This window comes from Lagenorhynchus albirostris, chromosome 9 (genome assembly GCF_949774975.1).
Source record: "Lagenorhynchus albirostris chromosome 9, mLagAlb1.1, whole genome shotgun sequence".
In the NCBI taxonomy this organism is placed as follows: Eukaryota; Metazoa; Chordata; class Mammalia; order Artiodactyla; family Delphinidae; genus Lagenorhynchus; species Lagenorhynchus albirostris.
The window spans coordinates 70,226,388-70,244,042 of NC_083103.1; the positions used below are offsets into that span (position 1 = coordinate 70,226,388).

General features: G+C 50.4%; 1 protein-coding gene across 12 annotated transcripts in view; it reads left to right on the top strand.

Moving 5' to 3' along the window:
- The window catches only part of AMOTL1 (angiomotin like 1), a 175,471-nt gene extending 160,143 nt beyond the window's left edge, over window positions 1-15,328 (top strand). For all 12 annotated transcript variants that reach the window (XM_060160238.1, XM_060160240.1, XM_060160247.1 and 9 more), the window contains 4 exons: window positions 3,585-3,710; window positions 4,784-5,010; window positions 8,042-8,317; window positions 9,404-15,328. In XM_060160238.1, the coding sequence (XP_060016221.1) occupies window positions 3,585-3,710; window positions 4,784-5,010; window positions 8,042-8,317; window positions 9,404-9,510 (736 nt within the window). In that variant the 3' untranslated portion in view covers window positions 9,511-15,328. The remainder of the gene's footprint in view (window positions 1-3,584; window positions 3,711-4,783; window positions 5,011-8,041; window positions 8,318-9,403) is intronic.
- The last annotated feature ends 2,327 nt before the right edge of the window (window positions 15,329-17,655 follow it).

The window sequence follows — 17,655 nt, forward strand, 5'->3', positions numbered from 1 at the left end:
GTGGAGCTGTGCGGCTCGGAAAAGCACAGCTGGAAAAACACAGAGTGTAAAACACAGAGTGTCCAGAGGGGTTCAGGGATGCATCCCAGGGAGTGAGAACAGTTAAAAATAATTATAAAGTGGCTGTGGTGCTAGTTGGAGAGCAAAGTGGTGTAATGTTTCTGAGGATGATTTTGGCAATAGGTACCTCTCCCTTGGTTCCAAAATTCTAGTTCTCGACATTTATCTTAAGGAAACCATTATATTATATAAGTGCCTGAAGTTATATAAGTTTTTATCCCAGTGTGGTTGAAAACATCAATACATTTAAAATAGAGTAGAGCCCAACAAGAGGGATTCATTCAATAATTTCAACTCCATCCACACAGCGGAGTACTACGTGATCTTTAAGACTGATGCTGGGAAAGTATACTTTATGCTCTTTGAAACAGTGGGTGTGTTTCATGGACCAGACAAGAATATGCAATCCTCATAACAGCCCTGAGAGTGGGAACTATTATTATCCTCATTTTGTAGGTGAAGAAATGAGGCTTAGAAAGATGCAGTGGTTTATTCCAGATCACACTGGTAGTAAGTGTTGAAATTGGTCTGACTTCAAGCCTGATTTCACTTGGTTTGCAGTCGTTTTCTGCTGCTGTCAGTTATTGCCTCTGTTGCTTTATCTCCTTTGTTGCAGGCACACAGCCTTAGTTCTTCTTTAAAAATTAGCTCGGAATGCTCGATAGTTCACAAAATAATCCCGTTAAGCTCTACCTTTGTCTGAATGAGCAGGTAGTTTCCCTTGACCGCTGGACCTCGCCTGACGTGCGTGGCCGTGCGTTCTACCAGCCCTGCTTTTCACCCATAAGTTATTCAATATATTGAGCATTGAATTGTCCCTCTGCTGCGGACTATAGGTGTGTGACTGCACCAGCCTTTCTGAGTGTCATTTTATTCAGAACTTACCCAGTTTCTGAAATGGAAATTATAATTCTTGTCTGGTTATGAGCAGGAAACCAGACCGTATTCCCCTGGCTGGGGACCCTAAGGCCCCGATAACAGTTTAAGTGCGTTACCTTGGAAGCATGACCCAGGGCCTTTATGGGTCATTGTTGTCTCAGCTCTTTTGATTTATCAGATCAATGCATGCTTGGGGTCCTAGGACGAACGGGACTTGAATGTAAAAGAAGTAGGGGAAGGAACTGGTCTGAGGCATGAGACTCCTGGTTGGGCACAGGATGGGGGTGGGGGGATGTCGTGAGTAGAACCAGCCAGAGTGCACAGATGGTCAGCCCCACTCACGCTGTGCTAGGCCCAGCCTTGGCCGTCATCCTTCGAGCAGGGGAAACACCTCTTGCCCTCAGACCATAATCCTTTGGGATTTACCCAGCCCTGTTGCTCTCTTCCTCTGCTCTGTTTGAAGTCCCGGATGGATAGATGGGATGGATGGCTGGGGACCCTTTCCACCATCCCTGCCTTCCCCCATTCTTTGCTTCCACATGTATCCGTTGAGCATCTAACAGTTCCATGGGGAACTACCCTCCCCTCTACCGACCACTGCTTCCCACAGTCTTGGGAAAAATCAGTTCAGAGGAGGTCATGTTTTTAGCTCCAATCTTAATGTTCTTTTCAAAGAAGACCTCTATAGTTTAGCATTGCTTTTCTGTGGACAAAAAGGGAGACAAGGAAACTGAAGAATTTTTGAGAAAGGTCAAAATCTAAGCTCTTATTGCCTAGATCTCAATGGCTACATAAAAATTGGTAAAAATGGCTATTTCCGGCCATTAGGTTTGTGACTTTTCAGCTACTGCTACATACTTCATGTTTACAGGCGGTGATATTTGTATACCAACTGATTTTGCCGTCTTGGTGCATTTTGGCACCACTGATCAGAAGATTGAGAGGCTGGGCCTATTTTGTGTGGGTGGAGAAGCTTTTGAAACTTCTTGAGCATTTCAAAGTAATGTAATATTTTGCTGAGAGCTGTGTGTATTTACCTCTGAAGTCATTTTCGTCTAGTTGTACCTGCCGTCCTTGACACTATAAACATGAAGTTTTAAATTTGTCTCCAGCTCTACCTAAATTCTCCAAAAAAAAATCGGTTGAAAATGTTTCTGGCCACTAATTCCTATATTGATGATTTTTGTGTACCATGCAGTGAATTTATAATTTTGTCAGTATGTTTAAAGCATTTTGCTGGTTTTCTGTGTCATTTGGCTTTCTGATTTGTTTTCAGTCAGTTTGCACTTAGCCACATTCTCACATGTGCCCTCTTCATTGGTTTATTTTATCATTCGTGTACCTTTGCTGAGGCCTTCTTCACGAAGATACAGGAGACTAGAGTGATGGTTACGGGCATCTACGGGCATGGACTTTGGAGTCAGAGATATCCGGATTTGAATCCCTTTCCACATTCACTAACTGGGTGTTCTCGCAAGGTCACGCATTCGTTCATCTTGAAATGAGGATAGTAATGCCTCCTGCGCAAGTTCCTGAGAGAACTAAATGAGATACCACGGGTAGCATGCTTCACGCAGGCCCAGGCATGAAGGAAACACTCGTTCATGGATAGCTGTTGTTAAAAGAGACAAAAGAAAGGCCCCCTTTTTTGCTTTTTTGGGTGTTCTAGAAAAGAGCTGTAAGATTTTAAATATGAATAGGATTGTAACACTGGAATATGAAGTTAAAGGGATGTGAAATATTTGGCTGGATGATTTCTTACTAGTTTAAGATTCACTGATCAGAGACATTTTGGGCCTTTCAGTCTAAGACATACTTGGATCACTTAGATGGCGCAATTATCTTGTTTTTACCAGTCGTCGTTAATTAGGAGTAATTACATTGACAAAACCAGTGGCAGGAGGAACAGTTACCTTTGACCAGTGGTTTTCAGTCAGGCATCTGTTCCCGGCTACACTGCTTTGCAGTCTCCCTCTGTCTGTCCCTCCCCTCACTCTACCCCCTCGACTAGACTTTCCAAGGACAGGGTGTGTGTCTTCCTCATCTTTGTGCCCTGCTGCCCCAGCACGGTTGTCACTCTGAACGGAGCTGAATCCTGGGCAGGGGCTCATCAAAGCGGTGAGAGCTCGAATGCGAACGTGAAGGGGGCTTCAGCCGGAGCCTCGCTGTCCGGGAGGGCCAGTCTCCGTTTCAAGGATTTACTGAGTCCCCATTGACTGTAACATACTTGAAATAGCTGCTATATGGGTGAGAAATAGAAATAAAACTTTAACTCTGATTGAGAAAGTGAGAAAGGAGAAGTGAGTATGGAAGATTACAAGCATAGAAATACTAACCATTGTGGTAATATCAGTATCCACATGTCAGTAGGTTAAACCTATAGATGTGCAGTAGTGTCCGTATTCAGAGCACGCCACATAGCTTAGAATTCAATGTCATCAGTAGAAGGGGCAGGGGATTTGGATCTGGGGGTTTTATTTTGTTTTCCTTAGATACTGTCTTAGTTCTAGCAATTTAGGGAGAGAATTGGCCAGGAGTTAGGAGAGGGCAAGGGCTGAAGGAGTCTGTGGAGAGAGATTTTTAGTGTGGCACCCTTGGACCCCTCCCCACGAGCGTCATTCTCTGTGTGTATCCTGTGTTGCCAGGGACACCACGATCATCAACCACTCGAGGAACGGCAGCTATGGCGAGAGCTCGCTGGAGGCCCACATCTGGCAGGAGGAGGGGGAAGTGATGCAGGCCACCAGGAGATGTCAGGACATGGAGTACACGTAAGGGACAGCTGTGCGCGGCCACCAGGCTCCACTCTGGGCACTTCCCTCCAGACCCCAGTGGGGCCGCCAGCCTGATGTTTGCACTCACACTTCAGCCCTTTCCTGTTCTGAACAGCTTCAAGCTTGAGTTCTCCCTCCCACCCTGCCCCAGAGAGAAGGGAAAGAGTATACTCGACAACGGGCCTGGAGCCTGAAGTCTCTGGGGGCTAATTTCATGTCAGATGCAGGCTAATAACAAGAATTTAGATGCCCATGTGTTTTCTGGGTGTCTGTCTCTACAACATTCTAGACATTACCAGCTGGACAGGGGAAACATCATATTCCAAAGTCTCAGAGATTTTGAGCCAGGATTTATATATTCCAGCCAGAAATAAAGAACTTATATAGCTAATGCATTCTTCTTATGGACTAAACAAGACGTCCAACGGGCTTGGTGACATAATGGAGCTAGCCTGCTGCCCACCCCCAGCCCTCCCCGTGGAGCCCTGGGAAGCTGAGCTTCTCATTTTGCAGATGTGAAAATAGGACTGAGTGGCTGAGTCGTTGGTAAGCTCAGCAAGTTACTATTTGGGTTGTGAAAAGAACTCACGTGTTTTCTGATTCTCATCTTTGACCTTCAGGGAGGAAAAAACAGCTTCTCACAGAAAACCGGTCCGTCTATTTTTCTTTTTCCTCAGAAAATAGGGAAATGGACCCTCCTGAGCAGCCCACCCTGTGTGAGCCTTGAGTCTGTGTGCTTTCCTACTGCTTCTCCATGCCTCCCACTGCCAGGGTCCTAGACACAGTTCAGTCCAGGAGGTCCCTGCTGGGTGGCCGTGGTCACTCAAACTGTGTGTCCTTGGGGTCCCAGGACATCCCAGAGTCTCCTGAGGGGCCAGAGAAGGTGCACCCTTTTCAGCTACTACAAAAGATCCGTCTTCTACAATATGGAGATTGTAACTGAAGACTTCCACTGCGCTTAACTCTCTGTCCTTGAATTATAATTAAAGTCCCTGGGCATCCTGAGAGAAATGTTCATGTTATTCTAGCCAAATGGCTTTTGATCATGACTGTTTTGTTTTGTTACACAGTATTAAAAATCTCCATGCCAAAATCATAGAGAAGGATGCCATGATTAAGGTCCTCCAGCAGCGATCCCGTAAAGACGCCGGGAAGACGGACTCCTCCAGCCTGCGGCCCGCTCGCTCTGTCCCGTCCATCGCTGCAGCCACTGGGACTCACTCCCGCCAGACCTCGCTCACCAGCAGCCAGTTAGCCGAGGAGAGGAAGGAGGAGAAGACCTGGAAGGGGAGCATAGGTGAGCCCCGTCCCTCCCCAGGCAAGCCCCGCCCCCTCAGGCAAGTCCCGCCCCTCCTGAGGTGAGACTGAAGAGAAGCATCACACAAACATTCAGAGGCATCTCCTCTGGCCAAAGGAGTTCAGACACGCTTTCGTGAAAGCAGAAATACTGAGTATTCCCGAGCCTCAGTTTCCTCTATGTAAAGCGGGGAAGGATAATCAGTCACACTTTGGTGGTGGAAGCAAAGACCACCCCACCAGAGTCGCTGTTCACCACGGGTTGATTCACATCGTAATTATCATCATTATTGTTGAAAGCTGAGGTGACCCTTAATGTAAAATGTTCTAATGGGAAAAACCCAGAGACCTCAGGCCTCTGAAGTTGGCTCTGCCCCAGACCAGTGGTAAGACTGCTCCACCTCTGCTTCTGTGTCTCGCAGAGCAGGGCGGTGCCTGGAGGTGTCTGCCCTGCTGTACCCCATGGGGTCATGGCAAGGGCAAAATGAGATGATGGAGAGAAAGCGCTCGGGAAGCAGTACTCTCGAGTGCAAAGTTCTGGCGGCAGTGGTTTTGCTGGATTGTTGTTACACAGGCAGAACGTTGAGGAGAGTTCTGCAAACGTGTGGTCTCAGCCATGAACACGTTTCCTGGGGTGATGGAGGCTGGCTGGGTCTGGAGAGAAGCGGCAGAGCCGCCCGGCTCGCAGGCAGCGCATCCTCCGCTCTTGTCCCCTGCACTCCACACCCCCAGGGGCCTGGCCCTTCTTTGATGCATTTCCCCGGCTCAGAGTGTGTTTTGTTTATCTAAGAAGCCGAGAGCCTGTTTTTCTCAAAACAGAACCCCAGAGGAGCCTGGCTGCTTCGTGCCAAAGGGGATAAGAGCTTCCAGAACGAACGTGACAGACTTGGGGTGATCAAAGGCACCCAGCCACAATCTCTGTTTGAAGTTCCCCCACGGGTTACTTCTGCAGCCCCTGCCCTCCAAGGAAATGCACTTCAAAGAGGACGTGTGTGGACAGCAGCTGGGCTCTTCAAAGACCCTCCCAAGGACACTTAGCTCCCCACCCCAGTTAGAGAGCCTTGGAAGCGGCGCTCAGGCAGGCCTGGTAGGGGAGTCTGAATGTGCTCAGCTCGCATAGAAACCTCCCTGGCAGAGGCCAGTCTGTGACATCCACCCAGGCAGGCATTTCCCTGGGGTCTGTGCCTGTACCCTTAGCATCTGATGTGTCTCAACCAGGCCTGGGAGCCAGAGGACCCGGCTGCGGGAAGAGTTGCTGTGTTCTCTGCACTGGTGTTCCTCCTCGTTATTGTGATTGGTGTCCACGTGTCACAAAAACAGAGCGGGGCCCTCTGAGGTTCCAGGCAGAGGCACACAGTCAATTCGCGAAGGTACAGTGCACAGTCCCCAAAGTGTTTCCACAGTCTCTTGCCTGAGGGGCTCTGGAAGGAGGTAGAGGTGATGACACATACCTTCCTGATGGGTCAGGGGCTCCCAGGGGAGAAGACAGGCCAGTGACTTGGTTCCACAGAACATCCTTGCCAGACGGTGGCTTTTCACCAGACAGGGCGATGAGGTGGCAAGAACACAGAGTGGACTTAAAGGCAGGCACAGCTGGGTTCCAATCCCATTTCTGCTATTGATACTTCTAACTGTGAGATACTTATTACTCCAAGCTTCCATTTCCTTTGCTGTAAGACGAAGGATAACAACAGGCCCTACCTCATATGAAATGAGATGATGTGTGTGAAGCACCTAGCCAAAGCCCCTGCTACTCAAGGTGTGGTCCTGGGACTCTGGGACCCTTGGTCCTTGGACCACAGCCTTGGACCACCCTCTCCTGAGAGCTTCTTAGAGAAGCAGACTCTCAGGCCCCACCCACTGACTTGAATCTTCATCTTAACAATATATCCAAGTAATTGATAGGCACATTACTTTTTTTTTTTTTTTTTTTTTTTTTTTGCGGTACGCGGGCCTCTCACTGCTGTGGCCTCTCCCGTTGCGGAGCACAGGCTCCGGACGCGCAGGCTCAGCGGCCATGGCTCACGGGCCCAGTCGCTCCGCGGCATGTGGGATGTTCCCGGACCGGGGCACGAACCTGTGTCCCCCGCATCGGCAGGCGGACTCTCAACCACCGCGCCACCAGGGAAGCCCCGCACATTACATTTTGAGAAGCGTTGCTGTAGACAGACTGGATTGAGTTGCATTCTGTTATGAATGGGCGTGTTGAAATAGCCCTGGCAAAGAGACGTTATGAATTGCTGGCTCATTAAATAAGTGAACAGACGCTCGATTGTGCTTACCGCATTTTCTACAGGCCAGTGTTCCGGAGTGCTGGCACTGTTCTGAACGTGGGCCGTATTTCACCATCATAACAGTGACTGTTCTGTCCAGCTTTGTAGGAAGACATTGAGGAATAAGGGACACCACAGCGCATCATGCCTCCCTTTTCCCCAGCCAGCCCGCCCTCTTCCTGCCCCAGCCTCTCTGCTCTTGGGGCGGGCAGGGAGGGAGAAGAGGGCTGAGTGGTCCTTCCCAGGAGCCCAGCTGGCTTTCTGCTTCTTGGAGGACATGGCTCTCCATTGCAAGGATCTCTTTGGGGAATATTGTACACAGCTCTGTGTTGCCCTGACCAGGAAGCGTGTTTGTTTTGACCCGGGGCCTGTAGGAGACCATCCGTTACCAGGAGTGGAGGGGTGTCGGGGGCTCTTAGGCACAGCATCAGGCCGATGGGACCGTGTCGAGGAGCAGGGAAGCCTTCAGGTTTTCTGAAGCACACAGCCACTGCCCAGGACTAGCCCTCCTGGGCCATATTAGATAAAGCAAGCATCGCCTCTAGAACACTTTGCAGGAATGCCCTCACCCCTCGGCACTCTGCCTATAAGGTGCCTCTTCTCCATTCTCCCATAGCACCCTGAGAATAATAGTGTCCTATCATTTGTCATGTTATATTAGAACCAGTTTACTTGACAACTCCTCCCCCCGCCCCAGACTAGGTGTTTTGGTTTTGTTTTTAAAGAATGGCATTGAAAAAGCTGTTCTTCTGCCCTCAGGGTTGCTGCTGGGGAAGGAGCCCCATGAACACGCATCCGCCCCCGTGCTGCCCACCCCGCCTGCCACAGCGCTATTTCCTGCGGCCCTTGTCACCTCGGCCAGCAGCGCCCACGCGAAGACAGGCAGCAAGGACAGCAGCACACAGACGGACAAGAGCGCCGAGCTCTTCTGGCCCGGTGTGGCCTCCCTGCCCACGCGCGGCCGGCTGAGCGGAACCCCTTCCAACAGCCCGGTCCTGAAGCACCCAGCGGCCAAGGGCACGGCAGAGAAGCTGGGTATGAGGTCCCCGCCTCCTCTCACGCTCCGGGGATCCTCAGCGCTCCCTGGCCTGAGGCGGGGAGGCTTTCGTTGAGCTGGGGAGGGAGCAGGGCTCCCAGTCAACTCTGACTTTACGGCTTATCTTATGATTATGGTTACTCTAATACATTTAGGCTCTGCATGCCCTTTATTATTCTGGAATTAAAATGTGTGTAGAGACTCCTCACTTATTACCATTTAAAGGAGTCCACAAGTTGCATCTGTCCTTTTAGTGTATGCTTTGTAACTAGCCCCTCCCCAGAAGGTGTGCAGACAGACGCTCCAGGGGATGTTAGGGAGTTAGTTCCCCGCCCCACCCCCCCGCCCCCAGTATATTTGAGAGCTGATACCAGGCACCACCAAGGTCCATCAAGACCAACAGGTACAAAGACATTGCCTTCAAGGTGTTTACTCGTCAAGGATTCGGGGTCGAGAGCACCTCCTGATTGAAGGAGAAGGTAGATTTAAAGTAGGCGAACTGGCCCAGTACTCAGGCCAGTTCTAAGGAGGTGCCGTCAAATATTTAAGAGAAGACAGCTTAGGAGGAGCTTGGCGATGAGTCCAGAAGTGGCTTTGGACTGTTCGTAGTCATGGGGTGAGGAGGAGGTGGGAGCTACTGGGCATACATGAATTGTTTCCTCCAAAGGGGTTCCCTGTGTTTATCCTCCAAAGTAGACAAGTAAACAAAATGTTATTTTCGGAGATTTAATCCTTGGGATGCTCTTCTGCAAGGAAGGCAGGGAACATGTGACAGGGACCTGGCTCGTGGCGTGCACGTGATAGTTTAGAGGAGAGAAGGAGAGCGGGGGTGAGGGCTCCGCACCGAGTCCCGACGCCACTTTCACCCACTCAGACCTCTCCCATCACATCCTAGTTCTGTTCTTTGTGTCCGAATCCCAGGGCCAGTCCTTTAGCTTTGGTCCACCATGGGCTGGGCACTACGGCCTTACCTGCATGCACCGATGGTGAGGGGTGGTACTTAAATGGTTCCGTTTTAGAGAGGGCTGGGAAGGCTGTGCTCCTCCTGGGGAACAGGCTGCTAATGTGTCCCTTCTGTTTGGCAGAGAATTCTCCCGGCCACGGGAAGTCACCTGACTACAAAGGTCGCGTCAGCAGCTTGCTCCACAAGCCCGAGTTCCCTGACGGGGAGATGATGGAAGTTCTCATCTAACACCGGCATCCCTGTTGAATTTTGCAACAGAACTTTGATGAGCAAGGAACGTGGCAAAGAGAAAGAAAGATCAGGAAGGTTGTGGATGGGAAATCAGGAATGATTTGAACTGATCAGGATTTCAGATTAATGAGAACACGTTTTATAAATGTTAAAAACAAAACAAAAGCAGGAGGCCTACATGACTGAAAATGAAGAGGATGTCGTGGATTTTTACTGCATATGGTGGAAGAGAGGAGGTGCATGTAGGTTTGGAAACAAAGAAGAAATAGGAAATGGAATTTTTCCGTTGTACAGAAAATGTCTCTCTTGGGGAGGGTCTGTGTACACCCATTCTCTGGTTATAAACAGATAAACCTGGGCATGGATCTTCCTTGAAATACGCCCATTCTCCTTGCCTCTTAGCTTGTTTTGTTTCAGAAGAACCTCCTAGGAATCTCGGAGAGTCCGTCTTGATATAACGTAATAATCTCACCTGTGCCCTCCATGGGGTGTCCTGTGATTGCGTGTGGGTGTGGCAGGGAGGAGACATGTCCAGGGTGATGGGGAATTTAAAAGGCCATCTTCACCTCATTACCTGCTTGGTTTGGACATCTTAGCTTTTCTGGATTGAGCAGTATTTTCTAAACAGGACGGGAGCTTTCTGGTCCTGGTGTGTATCCTCCCTCACTTCTCTGAGTTCATCTCTGTCTCTGCTTCATACTCTTTAATTTTACCCTTTTTTCCTTCCTTTTTTTTTTCCCCTTTTGCAACAAGCCATGACAGAATTCCTTTGTTCTGGGGTTTATCAGAGCAGTAACTGAATGTTCATCATTCATCATGACCGGTGGGACAAAGCCGTATGGCGGGTCCCTTGGCTGCTTCCTCCACCTTTGAGGAGTTGGGCTGCAGTGGTTGATCTCATTCTGGCCATGAACTAGGGAAGCTCCGACTAGGCGGAAGATCCATGAGCCCTGTGACGTCCTGCATTAAGCTCACGGCCCCGACTTTTTTCTCTCTCACATCAGCTCTTGCGTGGAGTTTGGTATCTCCACCTCATTGCTCTGTTGAGGTAGGACTTTCAGGACTGCACTCCGGGAAGCGAGTGACACTTGACTTGGTGGCATCTAGAATCTCCCCGGGCACTCCCTCTTTCTACTGTTTGTGGCCACCGCTCTGCCCGCCCCTCGCATCCCTCTGGGCATTGTTGATGAGCACGCAGACTCTGTGACCGTCAGCACGTGTGTGTCAGCACATCAGCTCTGCCCTGCCAGGAACTTGCTTTGTAACCTAACAGGCCAGTATCTATACGGTGTGGTCAGGTTTTTCAGGATTTCAGTTGGGAGCAACTTGTCCAAAGTAAGACGGAAACACCAGGTCAAAGAGCCAGGAGTGAGTGAGGTCGTGGGCCTCATCCCTGTGCTGTAAGTTTTCCCATCTGACTCCTCAGATGCTCAGATATCGGCTTTCTTTACAAATCTAGAAGGGGCTGGATCAGAAGAGAGAAGCTAGTCAGGCCGTCAGATGCTCACGCAGGGCCCTGATAGTTTTCTCCCTGCAGGGTAGCCGGATCTGTGTTTTCCCAGGTCCCTTTCCTCATGCTTACTTAAGGAAAGAAAAAAGAAAAAAAGCCCCAGGTCTGAGGCTTTTTCAAGTCCCACCCAGATGAAGCCCTGAAGACAGCATCACTTAGGAAATTTTGCTTGGGTGGCTCGTTTTAGAGTTGGGCTTTGGAGTGTAACCTGGGTGAAGCCTCCCCAAATTGAGGTGGTGGAAGGATGACAGAGGTGTGAGCTGGAGACGGAGAGTTGGGGAAGGAAACCGATGGCTTTGCCCAGGGGGCCTCTGAGTTTCCTAGTGGTCAGGAGAGTGAGCAGAACGGGTGCTGCTCAAGCCCTGCTCTGCGGTAGGCGCCGTGCATCACGCCAGTTGCCTTCTGCAGTCCTGCGTTAAGCATCGCTGAGGACTGTGCAGCCTGGGAAACCAGAGCAGCCCTGGGTGTGAGGAGGGAGCGGTGAGACCCCATGGCTGGTGTGGGGGCCAGGTGAGTATGGACACGTCGGGGCAGGGATGGGGCAGAGGGATCCCCGTCTCAGTCTCAGTTCCCCATCACTTTTTATAGGTGATGAGGCTCAGTTGATGGCAACTAACTCTCTTAAGGACACTTTGACCCCTGATTAACGTGGGGGATGGAAAGAAAACGTCTAGAAATAAGAGGGCACGTCACCTCTGCGAGCCCCCATCATCCGTGTCTGGGCTACCCCAAACATGGGCTGTGTCCCCTAGAAACGGGTGAGAGTGACAGCCGCAGCCCAGTTTCCCGCAAAGCCTCATCTTTATGCCCCAGCACATCTCGTTGGCAGCTCAGGCACAAGGCTCATTTGCTTTCCTTGGTCCCCCGAGTTGCCAGGCGTGTTAATTGTCAGAATGCAAACAGACGTCACCATTTTTCAGTTGTGCTGTAGTCCTTAATCTTTCTTCTAACCTGCTAAGACTCCTCCGTAAGAAGAGGGACCTATAGTTTTGAAATGTCTTCTTTTGTGGGCCCTGACGCTTTTCATCTTCATAGCTCGAAGGCTTGCTTGCATTTAAGAGAAATGCAGCTACTGAACTCCCACTGTGTGTTCTGGCCGTTGACAATATATGATCTCACTGGATTTTCAGAAAATAATCCTAGCTCCGTTTTTTTAGTGCCAACTGTATGCAAGCACTGGGGTAAGTCCCTTTTAATGAGTCCTCGGACCACATGGGAGCAGGGGCGAGTTTATCATCCTTGTTTCACAGAGGAGGAAACTGGGGCTCAGGAGGTCAAGTCCCTCCCCCAGGAGAGGCTGGGATCTGAGCCGAGGCTTTGGGAGAGGAGCTGTGCCTTCGCCACAGGCTGGACTGCCTCTGACTTGGGGATGATAAGTGCCGCGGCTTGACCCGCTCTGTCCCCTCTATGTGATGTGTGCACTCCTAGACACACACACACACACACACACACACACACACACACACACACACACACACACACACACACACACACACACACACACACACACACACACACACACACACACAGCTTCCTGCCCCCTTGCCACCCCGGGAGCTAAGAAATAGGACTAAAGCCCAGAACTGCTAGAACTGCCCATAAACACAGGTATAGGTAGGAGTCTTTGTGTTCCGTTGTAAGCAGGACCACAAAGTCTGTTTAAAAAGCACTTACTTGCGAGTGGTCCAGAGGCCGGGCCTTCTCCAGAACTTTTCAGTGGTGTCTGATAATGAACTCGCGAGCCCTGTCTCAGGGTGAAGGGTAAAGGCCTTGGCCTTGTGTGGTGACGTGCTGGAGTAACTCCGCTTCTTCCTTCAGTGTGTCGCCTGGCGGTTTCTGCGTGCTGCCCGGGGTACTGTATGCAGCAGGAGATGTTGCTGCTTTTGGGCACTAATTTCAGAGCGTGTGCAGAACCTTTCCTTAGCCTTTTCTTCTTAGCTTTTCTTCTGCTTCCCAGAGTTGGGAAGCCAGCCACAGTGTCGTGCCCAGTCTGCTTGGAGCAGGCATGCAGGACAAGGCTGCCACGTCCCTCCCAGGGCTTGGGTTGGAGGGCAGAGAGTGGAGGCATGTCTCTCTTCTTCAGTTTTGCAGAACTTGCTCTTTGGAACCTATGTGTGCATTTGACTACACAGGACTTGGGTTGGATCGAGACAGTTGCTCCCAATGGATTGTGAACTTGGAAGAGAGAGTTCCTTGGTTCTGTGGCTCAGCGGGGAGGCTGTTGGAATGCCCCCTGCAGAGAAGCCAGCCATCACTGCTGTTCTCTCCTGGGTTTGCCCGCAGCCTCCTGTGTCCCTAGGATGCTGAGCGCTAGCAATTGCAGGTGGTTCCTGCGTCCTTGTCCGTAGCTGATGGCAAGAGAAATTCTCCCTACAGCAGCCTGAGTCCCAGGGACTGATGTGAACACAGACGTCAGGTGGGGCAGCGCCCGGGGGGCTGTGGAGACTTGCAAGGTGGAGGAGTTGCAAGGTTTTGAGGCAGGGAACTCACGCTTGGGCTGCTGGGAGCTGAGCAAAGAGGTATGTTTTCCAGAACAAAGTCCTGCTGCGTGTCTGCACTGGTGCCGGCGGGGCATGCTTCTCTCTGCCCCCAGTGATCTCACACTCCTCCTAAGCCTTGGAGGACGGTGGTACAAGGGAGCCGGGCAAGTGTTCTTAAACAGAGAAGGTCCAGCCCACAGTTGCCTGCTTCTCCTCTCCAAGTCTGACACAGCCATGGTATATACGCTTTATAAATGTTGGTTTTCTCTTCTTTTTTCTTGCTAATTAATCAGTGGGTTTAAAACGTCTTCATTCGACATGAGGATTGTTTAATGGGTTTGCCTCTGGTGTGTGGCCCCGTGGGAGATGCGCAGAGTAATTAAGAAATTACCAGAAGCTGATCAGCTGGGAGCATGGAAAAGTCAGCATTTCAGTAAATGGATTTCTTCTGGAACTGTCAATAATGAGCAATCTTTTTCTGTCCTTTTTAAGTAGTAGTATCCCCTTCTCTCATCTGGTAATTTAATGGTATAAAGACATGTATATGTCAGTGCGTACATAGGAGGTGTGACTGTAAGGTTGTATGTCGAGTTTCTTTTCTTAACATCCAGAAGATGCAAGCGTTTCATCTCACCCCACGTTGCTTAAGAGGTGACCCTTTGCGAGACTCTGTGCTGATTACTGCCGTGCTAAGTAGAAACATTTTGCAGACGCCTCTGTTAGAATGGATCTGGGGGGCTGGCATGTTCCTCTGGTTATCCTTAGAGTTGAGAAAGCATCATCCTTTGAAGGCAGGTTTAAGTTTGGAAATAATCCCAAGTCATTCACTCAGTTGGATAAATAAAGATGGGTGATTAAGGTAAGTCACATCCTTTTAGCTTTTTCCTTTGAAAGAAGTCCGTAAGATGTTTCTGGGGGATGAGTCTTTGGACCCTCAGAGGCTCTCAGAGTGACCACTTCAAAGGAGGACAGTCATCGTTAGTACAGGTACCTTCCAGAGGCTTCGTTGTAAAAAGCCTGCTCCCTTGCCACGCCTTGTATGTGTTCACGTCTCCGCGTACACGCGGGTGTAAGTACACATTCACGAGTCGCCGCCTCCAGTAGGAATTCTGTAAAACCCTGTTAGACTTAAGTGCATGTTATTGTCATGTTAGGCCAAGGCTGAGGTGTTTCTTTGTCATGAAACTTCGCTTCCTTACGGAATTAAAATATTGTTTTTTCAATATAATGAAGTACATATACAGTATTTTCTTGTATCAGCTCCTGAAGTTTTGGTGCCCAGTGGTGTGTTTACATGTGGTTTGCCTAAGATTCCGTTCACATAGAGACACCTGTAAGTATTTATTACAAACCGGAATGTAAGCAAATTGATCCATAGTGATTTTCTTTGAATTAAGGTGTTTTCCCCTTTTGCGGAGGGGAAGGGGAGGCTCCTTCTCCGCGTGAGGCTCATGCAGAATCTGGGACATTCTGTGAGGCTGGGCAGGCCATGCACCCACCTCAGCAAAGCACCAACGGCCGGGGTGCCGCCACACTTCCCGCCAGCTGTGTGTGTCACCGCCCTGCTTGGTGGCGTGTGCGTGTTCCCTCCAGCAGACTCTGCTGTAAGATTCTGGCATCTTCGATGTGCTAGTCTGTATTGAAGCAGAGGTGGAGGGTGCAGAGCTGCACGGCCAGATGGGTCTGTGTCCAGAGTGGGGAAATCCAAGAAGACGGCATGCCCCTCACAGCAAATGTTGATACTGTTGGTCAGCCAAAGATTTTCATATTCTTTGCTGCTTAAACTTGTGCCTTAATATTGTATATAATAAATGGATAAAATGGCTCTCTCCCTCACGCTTGCTCTTTTCTGTCCCAAGGAACTTATATACCAGGTGCTCAGTAAATGTTGGTTGAATTTCATTTCATGTTACTGCTGGAAGCAGCCTCACTTGCTGTTTGGCTTGCAGAGGCAAGAGGCATCCCGCGTGCCCCCCTCCCTCCCCCCAGCCCCTGTGGGCCTCATGCTTTTGATCCCAGGAGGAAATGAGTCATCCAAACCCCTGGAACTTGCCGTCCACCCTGCCACCCACCCCTCCAGACAAATACAGAAGGAGGAAACGCCGGGGACGTGGGCGCGGGAGACGGTGGCCACTTTGATCACATCTGAGTGTCCTCTTTGGGCTATCCTGGGTTCAGGGCCTGCCAGTGACCACCGTCACTCAGGAATTTACCCCAGCAGCCTGGGCCCTGAGTCTGAGCTGGAGTCGGAAGCGTCTCTGTGCCCCATGATGGACGTGGCAGATGTCGCTGCCTTCTTAGTGTCTTGGGGTCACAGGAAACGTGGGGGGCTTTGGTAGAAAGAAGTCACATGGTAAAGTGGTGAAATTCAGGTGGAAGCCACAGTGGCCGAAGCAGGAGAAAGGGACAAATTCCATGAGAGTCCCCGAGTGAAGGGTCCCCCCCTCCTCCGCCCGAAGGGGACAGTGACCTGGGAACACTGCTGGGGAGGGCGAGGTGCCCTCTGTTTGTTTTCTAGTTGTGTCTCTCTGAGCAGAAGCCTCTCGCGCCCGCCCCTGGCCCGAGCATGGGTAGAGCTTCCTAAATGTGAGTGTAGGGAGAGCGAGGGATGCACCTCTTGTCCCCCAGGGACGGCCGGTGTGGTTTGCACGCATTACCGTCTTCAGTCCTCACAACAACCTGGGCATCCCCATTTTAAAGACAAGGAAACTGAGGCTGAAACAACCTTGGGCAAGTAACGTGCGAACGATGGCAGGATTTGAACCCAGATCTACCTGACCAGGAGCCCGTGCACTTGCAGTGAAAGGTGGGTAGGGGCTGGGAGCTTGGGTTCTGACCTGTCCTGCCTTCTACCCAAAGGAATTCTCTGCAGGGACCCCCAGATCCCTGCACGTGTGCAGATGTGACTCATGAGAGTAAAGGGCAAACTGGGCAGCTCCCCAGCCTCCACCTCCCGGGACTACTACGGAAAGACAGCTGGAGGCCCCGCATGCCTCAGGGCTCAGATGAGGACCCTTCTGAGCTGGCATCCACCTCTGCCATCTCCCTGCCCTGACTCCGTGCTTGCCACTTGTGGGAGGTGCCCAGGCCTCTGTCCTGGATCCCGGGCTGGGGCCTCTGCACTGCGGGGAATGGGAGCAATGCCTTTTACATTGCCTGGGCTCATTGTAATCAGGAGTTACGCCCCAGGTGAGAAATAAATCAGGAGTTCTGAAATTCCTTTCTTAAAATATACAAAGCTCGGTGATGAAATAAAAGGAGCTTTAGGTCTTTAAAGAATGTTGCCGTTTTCCTGTTTCTGTGGCCCTTTTATCAGGCACAGCCATGTCTGCGATGTGCCTCCTTTACCTGCCCTGTTCTTGGCAGGTAGATGTTCTGTCTTAGCGAGTCTGTCTCCCTCAAAACTCTCCCCTTATGCAGCCCAGAAGGAGACCCTTCCCATGTGGTGTGGATTTCTATCAAAGGGTGACTCTTCCCAAGTTCCTGATGTGAAAACAGAGAATACAGGGCTCACAGGCTATGTAGCTGGGTAATTTGGAGTAAAATAATGTGAACCTTAGTCCTAGTGTTGGAAACATACTACGGAACTTTACATCCTGACTGGTTTCAGCCCTCTGACTGTTTGAGGGAGGAAGGACCTAACATTTATTGAGTTGGCTTTGGAATATTGCTTCACCTTCACAACCTCCAAGGTAGGTGAAGGCATCTTCATCCCTGAGTTTCAGATGAGGAAGTAGGCTCACGAGAAGTGTAGTGCGTGTCGGGCTGCACGTCCAGCCCAGGCCGGCTTGCTTTAGGTCCCCATCCTTCTCTCCTGTACTGCATCGTGGCCTTTGACTTTAGTGGCTTTTATTTTTAATGGTCTGTTTGCTTGTTTTTGGTTTTAATAGTTATAGAGAGAATTGGTAGGCAAGTGGCTAGTTGAAAAAAAGAAAACACCTTATAGAGAGAAGAGAATCGATAGGCAAATGGCTCTTTTCAGAAATGTATTTCCAGCAGAAGGCCTGTGTGGATGGACGGGCTTGATCCAAGCCTCTGGTCTCTTTGCAAGATGAGGACTTAACGTAGAGCGGCTTGACTGTGTACTGACGCAGGTGCACTTGGGGGGCGGCACCAGAGAGAAGGGACCCAAGGTAGATGTGGTCGCAGGGC